At 30.3% G+C, this 11,082-nt stretch overlaps 2 protein-coding genes across 3 annotated transcripts in view; both read left to right on the plus strand.

Moving 5' to 3' along the window:
• LOC120420887 (solute carrier family 66 member 2) overlaps positions 1–4,620 on the plus strand; it is a 59,560-nt gene extending 54,940 nt beyond the window's left edge. For both annotated transcript variants that reach the window (XM_039584008.2, XM_039584009.2), the window contains 3 exons: positions 4,007–4,171; positions 4,233–4,387; positions 4,449–4,620. In XM_039584008.2, the coding sequence (XP_039439942.1) occupies positions 4,007–4,171; positions 4,233–4,387; positions 4,449–4,529 (401 nt within the window). In that variant the 3' untranslated portion in view covers positions 4,530–4,620. The remainder of the gene's footprint in view (positions 1–4,006; positions 4,172–4,232; positions 4,388–4,448) is intronic.
• Positions 4,537–10,514, plus strand: LOC120420888 (uncharacterized). Its single transcript, XM_039584010.2, has 2 exons — positions 4,537–5,316; positions 10,243–10,514. The coding sequence occupies exons 1-2, from the start codon at positions 4,737–4,739 to the stop codon at positions 10,512–10,514; spliced, it is 852 nt and encodes a 283-aa protein (XP_039439944.1). The 5' UTR covers positions 4,537–4,736.
• Positions 10,515–11,082: the final 568 nt, after the last annotated feature.

Raw genomic sequence — 11,082 nt, forward strand, 5'->3', positions numbered from 1 at the left:
TTTTGCTTTTCACCATAAGAATTTCCCTCGGCCAACAAAGCTGCAGCTGGATGATGAGAAAAAATGAAAAAGAATTTCAAAGTAGTTTAATTTTTTAAACTTTGAAACCAATAGTTGAGGGCTAATAAGTCGACACGGAGAAAAAACTCATATTCCAAAAATTTCAAAGAAGCTTTATAATAGCAACCAGCAGTTCGATCAACTAAGTTTCAACAGAATTGTTCCAGGAGTTTTTCTTAGCTTTTCAAACATAATTATTGCCGGTGAGCTTTTCATCCATGTTTTTTTTAAATTGCAAAAACTGGCCATTTCCGACAACAATTTTAAAAGGTACATTTTAGTTATTTACCGTTTATTTAAAATTAATTTCGATTGCAAATTTGATTATGCAGCATAAAATTACTTTTAAAGTTTAAGCAATGTTTTTTTTTCAAAATACATAACTTCTGCATCAGATTTTTCAAAAGCACAAAAGATAACTTTAATAGTGCTTAAAAGGGAAAAAATCCTTTTCTATAACAAATAATAATTTTTCTATGAACTTTACATTTTCTGAGTTGATTTCTAAAATAATTTCTGTGAGATGTAGTGTTCTTAAAATTCGAAGTTCTTCCTAAAACGTAAAAATTTTATATAATTTGTGCTATTTGAACATTCTTTCAATCACGAAAAGTTCTTTAAAGTATTTTAATTGTATGTTTTCGCATTCTATCATGCATTTAACGTTTTAATTCAAGAATGAGCATTTGATTTCTTTGAAAGTTTATTTTACTGCAGTTTTCAAAGCAGTAATTGCAGAACAATAAAAAATATAAACAAAATAAAAGAAAGCCTTTAACAAATTGAGTGCATTTCTAAGCATTTTATAAAACACAAGCTTTTCCCGGAAAACTTCGTCCTGCCCTTTTTTGGTTTCCTGACGTTTCTTGTTGTTTGCTAATTCAGCCTCCTGTGATCAAAATTTGATTTTACGTAACTTTCCCCATAAAATCTGCAGATTTTCCGGAATCAGTTCTAGAGTGGCCAAAGTTTTAACTTATTAGCGTAAAAACCTTCCTTGGGCTTATACAAACCCAATGCAACAAAGAGCACCTCGATCCGATGCTCCGTATTCAAGTGATTCGCGTTCGAACAAAACCGTCGAATTTTTTTATATATATACAAGCCTTACCCGAAAAACTTCGTCTTTTCCTTTTTTAGTTTGTTGACGTTTTTAACTTTTTTGCTTATTCAGCCTCCTGTGATCAAAATTTGATTTTACGTAACTTTTCCCATACAATCTGCAGATTTTCCGGAATCGGTTCCAGAGTGGCCAAAGTTGTAACTTCTTGGCGTAAGAATCTTCCTTGGACTTTTACGAACCCAACGCAACAAAAAGCATCTCGATCCGACGTTACGTGTTGAATTGATTCGCGTTCGAACAAAACCGTCGAAATTTTTTTATATATATAGAGAATAACAGCGTTTAAAAATGAAAATAAAAAAGTATGCAGTTCAGCTTAATTCATAAGCAAAATGCAGTTCAGCTCAAATTCATACAAAATTCTAAAATTTCAGACTAAAAAATATTTCAAAACATTTTTTTTTTCTTGCGCATGGGTAGGGGAAATTCTCGTATATTTGGCAGGTTAAGCACTCGCTCCTAACTCCATCCAATTTTCTGATTTTCAGTATTTAAACAACTAATTTTGCAAAACATTTGATAGAAACTTGCTTGCTCACTTCTTATTGAGCTCGATTTCAGTTGAAAACACTTTTAATGAGCTGAATGTCAAAGTGCTGATATGGCAACATTAGAGGCACGCTGGAATTAGATGCCGTTTCCCTAAATTAAAAAAAGTTCAGCAATTTTGTTTTAGCAACATTCAAAACGTTGTTTAGTTAAAATGTTTTAATTTTTTAATATTTACTAAGCATTTTGAACAACTTTTGTCATAAATCAATATGACCTCGTCCAGAGTTAAGAGAAAAATACTAAAAAAGAGAAAAATGCTATCTCCCAGAACCATAAAAAAGCAAAATTAGAAAATGGATCATTGTAAAACAACACTAAATTTCTAATATTTTTTTTCTGTTTTCGCTGGCTGTATATTTGAGAACATTTGAAAATATATTGCAACAAAAAATTTAAAATCATTCAAAATTTGAAAAAAATGTCCAAGACAGATAATATTTTTTTATTTGAATATCACAAATTATTGAAAATTTATGTGAAATCATCATAGAATGAATCTTTTCAAGGGTGATATTCATCTTCAGTGGAGAAATATTGAATTTATGTACAGTAAAACAATTTCAAAATATCTGAAGAATTTATTTTATATAAAATTATCAATCATTGCTTTTTATCATCAAGTACACTGACCTGTTGGTTTGATAGTGATAAAAAGTGACACGTATAAAAAGTGACATATTTTCATCGATTGTACAAGTTTTTCCTTGATATTTTCTATTTTTAGTTAAAAAAAATCCTTTTATATTTTTTTAATGTTTTAAAGGGGAAAAAAAAAACTTTCAATGAATTTTGAATTGTTAATGTTCATTTTGAAAATTTGACCAAAATTCCACGATTTTTTATGTGTTTATATGAACTTATCTCCAGTTTTGATTGGATTTGTCAAATTCTTAGTAAAGCAATGCGCTGATTTTCAAAAATTGCTAAAAATTAAAATCATTAGAATGCCTTTGAAATTTTCTTCCAAAATTGCTTTAAGAAATAGACTTTTATAGAGATTTTGCCAAGTTGTCAGATTTTTTGTAAATGTAAGCAAGTCAAAACAAATGCTTTTGAAGAAAAATTCTGTTGAGTAGCACCAAAAGGTGCTTAAGAGGCAACAACTCCTTCTTACTTACGTCAAATTGTACGAGGATTCCGAATATGACAAAATTGAGACCAAAAAATGCCGCTATGGCGGTCTACAGGGCAAAAACTAACGTTGTAAAATGTTTGTAATAGAAAAATCAAAAAAAAAAAACTATGCGAAAAATTGCGATTGGCAAAAAGTTAATACCATAGGCTTATAGTCCATGAAATTCCCTAACTTTTGACCTATGGGAGTATGAGTGTTGGAGGCTGTTGCAAAAAGATATTAAGGTTTTAAAAAAAATCATTTTTGACAATAATTTGTAAAAGCTAAGAGAAAAAGTCAAGTTCAGATATAAATTTTTGCCCAAGATATCATATTTACGATGGTTATCAATCATCGGTGGAATTCTAATTCCATATCCCGATCCAGATAATAAAAATACTCACCTGTTCTCGCCCATGGGCTTGTCCCCGTCATCATCGTCACCATTTAGAGAAATAATCCCACCCTTTCGCCCATTTCCACGCCCATGGTGGTGTTGGGAGGAACCATTTACATTGTTTTCATAACTAGGTTTATTTTCTCCTCCACCTTACCTGGGTTAATGTGCCACACGCGTCCCCCTTGTAACCCTCAGTAACTTTTCTGCCCTGCACGCCATCTGTCAATCCACATTCCCTGATGACGGCGATGGCTGAAAGGCCTCGACCCAAGGTAAGGGTGCGTCCTCGTCGAAGTTCAGCAAGGAATTCACAGCTCCACTTCCTGCTAGAGTTTGGGGGAAAAAGGGCACGTCAAGGCCTCCTTTCGGAAGCGAGCGCCCAACTCAGTCAAAACATTTTATCATAATTTGCGTTTGGTTTTTTGTTCGTTCCATCATCGTGCGTAGAAGAATGAATTATTAACATTTTTTGTCGCTCGGATATTTGCGTGTTTTTGTGCTGTTTTCCACGTTGATTCAGTCATTGACCATCCCAGCCCAGTGCATCACTAATGACCCCCATTGTCCATTGTCCAAGAACTGTTCGTTTTTTTTTTGCTCGTCCCACTCGCCATTGACCCGACGTTAGAGCTCGTTACGAATTCTTTGTAACTCATTTCACATTGACTCTTTTTTGCATGTAACCCCTTAACAAAGTGTTCACGTGAAAAATAACAAATTTGTAATTCTTTAATTCCTTCCCAATTTTGCAACACAGATTTCGATACGCGCTACTTCTGGAGCTGGACCGACTTCCAGTCCTACCTGGACTTTATGCTGGTGGTGTGGGTCGTCGGCGCGGCCGTCACCTACCTGATGCTGTCCGTGACGTGGTTCATGGAGACCATCGGCTTCCTGGCCGTCTTCACCGAGGCCATGCTGGGTAAGATGACGAATTAAATGATGACTTTAAACAAAATACTAATTTGAGTCATCATTTTTAGGTGCGCCCCAGTTTCTGCGAAACCACAAAAACAAGTCCACCCACGGTATGAGCATCTGCATGGTGATCATGTGGACCGCCGGTGATATGTTCAAGACTGGTTACTTTATCTTAAGGCACGCCCCGACGCAGTTCTGGATCTGCGGCACGCTGCAGGTAAGGAAGATTGCTGTGACTTGCTTTTGAACCTTTTTTCTACCATGTATTCACATCACAGGTCAGCTTAGATCTAGCAATCCTGCTGCAAGTGTACATCTATCGTAAGAATCCGCCGCGCAGCAGCCACCGCGGCGACTAGCAGTTTGCCCCCCAAAATATTCAACCCAACAGCAACGGCAACACCATCCCAAACACCAACGGCACCTGCCCCAACTCCACCATCACCAAGATCAACAGCTACACCCAAACCATTCCGCTGCCCGTTCCTGGAAGCCATCACCAGAAGCACCAGCACTGCCTGCTGGGCAACTCCCGTGTCAACCGGTCCTCACTTGGGCCATCCGCCATGATGGCATACTCTTCTTCCCCGGCGGCCTCTTCCTTCTACAGCTCCGTACTAAGTGGTCCCGGACCGGCCACCGAATGCTCCCTCTCCCTCAAGTCAACCGGCGCCGCGACGAACGCACTGGCCACACCCCACAGAAACCGCCTAACGTCCCGCTTCCAGCACTCCAAGTCCCACTCAATTTCCGGGTCGCGCGAGGCCACCCCCGTGCGGATCGTCGGAGGAGGCGCCGGTTCCAACCGACGCGCCAACTCGGAAAAGTTTGACCGCCAAAAGACGGCCTCGTTGCCACTGCCCAAGCGTCGCCAGCTGAGTCTGAGCGCGACCAACTCGACGGGACGACCCGACCCGGACCAGCCGGAGGCGACGGAGCTGGAGGACGACGACGAGGAAGCGAGGGCGGAGAGGGCCCGCCGAGCGCGGATAAGCGTTCTGAACGAGGACGTGTTCAACATGAGCACTGGAGCGCCGGACACGTGCTCGTTCGTGACCATCACCGGGACCGCGTTCTGCAACCAGCAGCGGCGGGACTCCAACTGTACGTTAAATAGCAATAGCTACAAGGAGCAGTACATTCTAGGTAAGACCACCTCGAATTCGTTCAAAACTTTCAGGGCTGATTTTTAACCACTAAAACTTTTTTTTCATTGCTTGATTTTTTTGTATTTTGTTTTTGATACATTAATTTCAAATTTCTTATTTTTTCTATTTTTTGATTTTCATTAATTTTCTTAATTTTAAAATAATGCGAATTTATTGAACGTTTTATTTTTTTGAATGTTGTGAATTTCTTAAATTTCTTAAATTTCCTAAATTTCTTAAATTTCTTAAATTTCTTAAATTTCTTAAATTTCTTAAATTTCTTAAATTTCTTAAATTTCTTAAATTTTTTAAATTTCTTAAATTTCTTAAATTTCTTAAATTTCTTAAATTTCTTAAATTTCTTAAATTTCTTAAATTTCTTAAATTTCTTAAATTTCTTAAATTTCTTAAATTTCTTAAATTTCTTAAATTTCTTAAATTTCTTAAATTTCTTAAATTTCTTAAATTTCTTAAATTTCTTAAATTTCTTAAATTTCTTAAATTTCTTAAATTTCTTAAATTTCTTAAATTTCTTAAATTTCTTAAATTTCTTAAATTTCTTAAATTTCTTAAATTTCTTAAATTTCTTAAATTTCTTAAATTTTTTAAATTTCTTAAATTTCTTAAATTTCTTAAATTTCTTAAATTTCTTAAATTTCTTAAATTTCTTAAATTTCTTAAATTTCTTAAATTTCTTAAATTTCTTAAATTTCTTAAATTTCTTAAATTTCTTAAATTTCTTAATTTTCTTAAATTCCTTAAATTTCTTAAATTTCTTAAATTTCTTAAATTTCTTAAATTTCTTAAATTTCTTAAATTTCTTAAATTTCTTAAATTTCTTAAATTTCTTAAATTTCTTAAATTTCTTAAATTTCTTAAATTTCTTAAATTTCTTAAATTTCTTAAATTTCTTAAATTTCTTAAATTTCTTAAATTTCTTAAATTTCTTAAATTTCTTAAATTTCTTAAATTTCTTAAATTTCTTAAATTTCTTAAATTTCTTAAATTTCTTAAATTTCTTAATTTTCTTAAATTTCTTAAATTTCTTAAATTTCTTAAATTTCTTAAATTTCTTAAATTTCTTAAATTTCTTAAATTTCTTAAATTTCTTAAATTTCTTAAATTTCATAAATTTCTTAAATTTTTTAAATTTCTTAAATTTCTTAAATTTCTTAAATTTCTTAAATTTCTTAAATTTCTTAAATTTCTTAAATTTCTTCAATTTCTTAAATTTCTTAAATTTCTTAAATTTCTTAAATTTCTTAAATTTCTTAAATTTCTTAAATTTCTTAAATTTCTTAAATTTCTTAAATTTCTTAAATTTCTTAAATTTCTTAAATTTCTTAAATTTCTTAAATTTCTTAAATTTCTTAAATTTCTTAAATTTCTTAAATTTCTTAAATTTCTTAAATTTCTTAAATTTCTTAAATTTCTTAAATTTCTTAAATTTCTTAAATTTCTTAAATTTCTTAAATTTCTTAAATTTCTTAAATTTCTTAAATTTCTTAAATTTCTTAAATTTCTTAAAATTCTTAAATTTCTTTAATTTCTTAAATTTCTTAAATTTCTTAAATTTCTTAAATTTCTTAAATTTCTTAAATTTCTTAAATTTCTTAAATTTCTTAAATTTCTTAAATTTCTTAAATTTCTTAAATTTCTTAAATTTCTTAAATTTCTTAAATTTCTTAAATTTCTTAAATTTCTTAAATTTCTTAAATTTCTTAAATTTCTTAAATTTCTTAAATTTCTTAAATTTCTTAAATTTCTTAAATTTCTTAAATTTCTTAAATTTCTTAAATTTCTTAAATTTCTTAAATTTCTTAAATTTCTTAAATTTCTTAAATTTCTTAAATTTCTTAAATTTCTTAAATTTCTTAAATTTCTTAAATTTCTTAAATTTCTTAAATTTCTTAAATTTCTTAAATTTCTTAAATTTCTTAAATTTCTTAAATTTCTTAAATTTCTTAAATTTCTTAAATTTCTTAAATTTCTTAAATTTCTTAAATTTCTTAAATTTCTTAAATTTCTTAAATTTCTTAAATTTCTTAAATTTCTTAAATTTCTTAAATTTCTTAAATTTCTTAAATTTCTTAAATTTCTTAAATTTCTTAAATTTCTTAAATTTCTTAAATTTCTTAAATTTCTTAAATTTCTTAATTTTCTTAAATTTCTTAAATTTCTTAAATTTCTTAAATTTTTTAAATTTCTTTAATTTCTTAAATTTCTTAAATTTCTTAAATTTCTTAAATTTCTTAAATTTCTTAAATTTCTTAAATTTCTTAAATTTCTGAAATTTCTTAATTTTCTTAAATTTCTTAAATTTCTTAAATTTCTTAAATTTCTTAAATTTCTTAAATTTCTTAAATTTCTTAAATTTCTTAAATTTCTTAAATTTCTTAAATTTCTTAAATTTCTTAAATTTCTTAAATTTCTTAAATTTCTTAAATTTCTTAAATTTCTTAAATTTCTTAAATTTCTTAAATTTCTTAAATTTCTTAAATTTCTTAAATTTCTTAAATTTCTTAAATTTCTTAAATTTCTTAAATTTCTTAAATTTCTTAAATTTCTTAAATTTCTTAAATTTCTTAAATTTCTTAAATTTCTTAAATTTCTTAAATTTCTTAAATTTCTTAAATTTCTTAAATTTCTTAAATTTCTTAAATTTCTTAAATTTCTTAAATTTCTTAAATTTCTTAAATTTCTTAAATTTCTTAAATTTCTTAAATTTCTTAAATTTCTTAAATTTCTTAAATTTCTTAAATTTCTTAAATTTCTTAAATTTCTTAAATTTCTTAAATTTCTTAAATTTCTTAAATTTCTTAAATTTCTTAAATTTCTTAAATTTCTTAAATTTCTTAAATTTCTTAAATTTCTTAAATTTCTTAAATTTCTTAAATTTCTTAAATTTCTTAAATTTCTTAAATTTCTTAAATTTCTTAAATTTCTTAAATTTTTTAAATTTCTTAAATTTCTTAAATTTCTTGATTTTCTTAAATTTCTTAAATTTTTGCATTTTCTTGAATTTTTTGAATTTCTTGAACTTCTTAAATTTCTTGAATTTCTTGAAAATCATGATTTTCTTGATTTTCTTGATTTTCTTGATTTTCTTGATTTTCTTGATTTTCTTGATTTTCTTGATTTTCTTGATTTTCTTGATTTTATTGATTTTCTTGATTTTCTTGATTTTATTGATTTTCTTGATTTTCTTGATTTTCTTAATTTTCTTGATTTTCTTGATTTTCTTGATTTTCTTGATTTTCTTGATTTTCTTGATTTTCTTGATTTTCTTGATTTTCTTGATTTTCTTGATTTTCTTGATTTTCTTGATTTTCTTGATTTTCTTGATTTTCTTGATTTTCTTGATTTTCTTGATTTTCTTGATTTTCTTGATTTTCTTGATTTTCTTGATTTTCTTGATTTTCTTGATTTTCTTGATTTTCTTGATTTTATTGATTTTCTTGATTTTCTTGATTTTATTGATTTTCTTGATTTTCTTGATTTTCTTAATTTTCTTGATTTTCTTGATTTTCTTGATTTTCTTGATTTTCTTGATTTTCTTGATTTTCTTGATTTTCTTGATTTTCTTGATTTTCTTGATTTTCTTGATTTTCTTGATTTTCTTGATTTTCTTGATTTTCTTGATTTTCTTGATTTTCTTGATTTTCTTGATTTTCTTGATTTTCTTGATTTTCTTGATTTTCTTGATTTTCTTGATTTTCTTGATTTTCTTGATTTTCTTGATTTTCTTGATTTTCTTGATTTTCTTGATTTTCTTGATTTTCTTGATTTTCTTGATTTTCTTGATTTTCTTGATTTTCTTGATTTTCTTGATTTTCTTGATTTTCTTGATTTTCTTGATTTTCTTGATTTTCTTGATTTTCTTGATTTTCTTATTTTCTTGATTTTCTTGATTTTCTTGATTTTCTTGATTTTCTTGATTTTCTTGATTTTCTTGATTTTCTTGATTTTCTTGATTTTCTTGATTTTCTTGATTTTCTTGATTTTCTTGATTTTCTTGATTTTCTTGATTTTCTTGATTTTCTTGATTTTCTTGATTTTCTTGATTTTCTTGATTTTCTTGATTTTCTTGATTTTCTTGATTTTCTTGATTTTCTTGATTTTCTTGATTTTCTTGATTTTCTTGATTTTCTTGATTTTCTTAATTTTCTTAATTTTCTTGATTTTCATGATTTTCATGATTTTCATGATTTTCTTGATTTTCTTGATTTTCTTGAACATTATGTTTAAACGCTGTTACGTCAATTTGTATATTAAATTTTCAATCCTTTCGATATTTTTTAATTTTTTTTTTTCATTTGACCTGCGTTTTGGTCAAAACGTAAACTCTAAATATAAAGCCAAATTTTTTTTTTTATGGAGTAATTCATGATTTTTTTTTATTAAGGTGTATCGTTTTTGTAATACTTTTTTCATTGCTTGATTTTCGTTTTTTGTATTGCGAAACTAAAGATCCGATGTGGGGTTTAATAACTTAGCTATAAATATATATAAATTTTTGCATTCCTTCAAATATGAACAATTCATTAAATTTTTCAGAAGTATTTTTTATAATCGTGGTTAAACACAATCTATGATTCTATGATTCACTAAGTTTTGATGGTTTTCAGTCCATTTTGTACTGATAATAGTAAAAAATTAGCAATCTGGCCAAAAAAAATTAAAAAAAAGTTTTAAAATTTTCAACATCGATTCCGATATAAAAAATAGAAAACAGAAAATTAAGTCTGATTAAAATAAGATTCTTTTATTTATTTGCTTGCAAATTTTATTAGAAAAAAAAAATACAAATCTGAATTCTATTGACTCATTTTAAGGTTCATAACAATACACCAAGTTAAATCAAAAGTTGCAATTTCCGTTTTACCCCGACGTATTACTTTACTAACTCTACTTTCCCTTCCAGGTAGTAACTATAACAATAATATCAACCGGCACAGCCGCGACCACTACGACTCGATGCACCGGCTTAAGGATCTGGACCTGGACCTAACCCCGGACCACCACCCGGATCAGCTCCGACGCACCAGCTCCACCCCTCGCTCCGCCACCATCGACGCCGCCCCCAAAGACTCGTCCCCCTCAACGCGGCCGAATCCGGACCTGCACCGACCGACCGTCGAGCCGAAGCCCCATCACTACGAAACGAACCGCAAGTCGCTGCAGGACATCTTATGACGACACGCGGCACTGGTCCTGTGGCCAGTGCTGAGACAGGAGGACATTTTAAGAGTTCAGCAGCAGCAGCATCCGGCGTCGGCGACATCCACCATATCAAACCAGGAAGAATCTCGCACCACGATGCGGTCAGCCGAGACGCAAACCGAACTGCTCGAGTGCTCGAGCGACGAGGAGGAGGAACAACAACCGGTGGGGAGTCCGAGTGAGGGGGCGTTGGAGGAGGATGGAGGTTCGTTGGAGGCGGACCGGAAGGAGGAGGAAGATGACGATGATGATGACAGTCTGGACGAGGAGAGCAGGTTGAAGACCATCAAGCGGCTGGGCTGCGGCAATCTGTTCAACTTCAACAAGCTGGAACTGCTGAACGAGCGGAGTTCCGGGGTTGCGGATAGCAGCAGGAACCTGTGCGAGCACGAGGTGCACGTGGCCATCGATGACGACCTGACGAAGACGACGACGACGACCGGAGAGGGAAAACGGACTACGATGGCCACGATGAAGACGGTTCTAGGCGGCGGCGACGATTCCGTCGGTTCCTGCTCCTCGGTCATCTTCATCCAGGAGT

This window comes from Culex pipiens, chromosome 2 (assembly GCF_016801865.2).
Source record: "Culex pipiens pallens isolate TS chromosome 2, TS_CPP_V2, whole genome shotgun sequence".
Classification (NCBI taxonomy): Eukaryota; Metazoa; Arthropoda; class Insecta; order Diptera; family Culicidae; genus Culex; species Culex pipiens.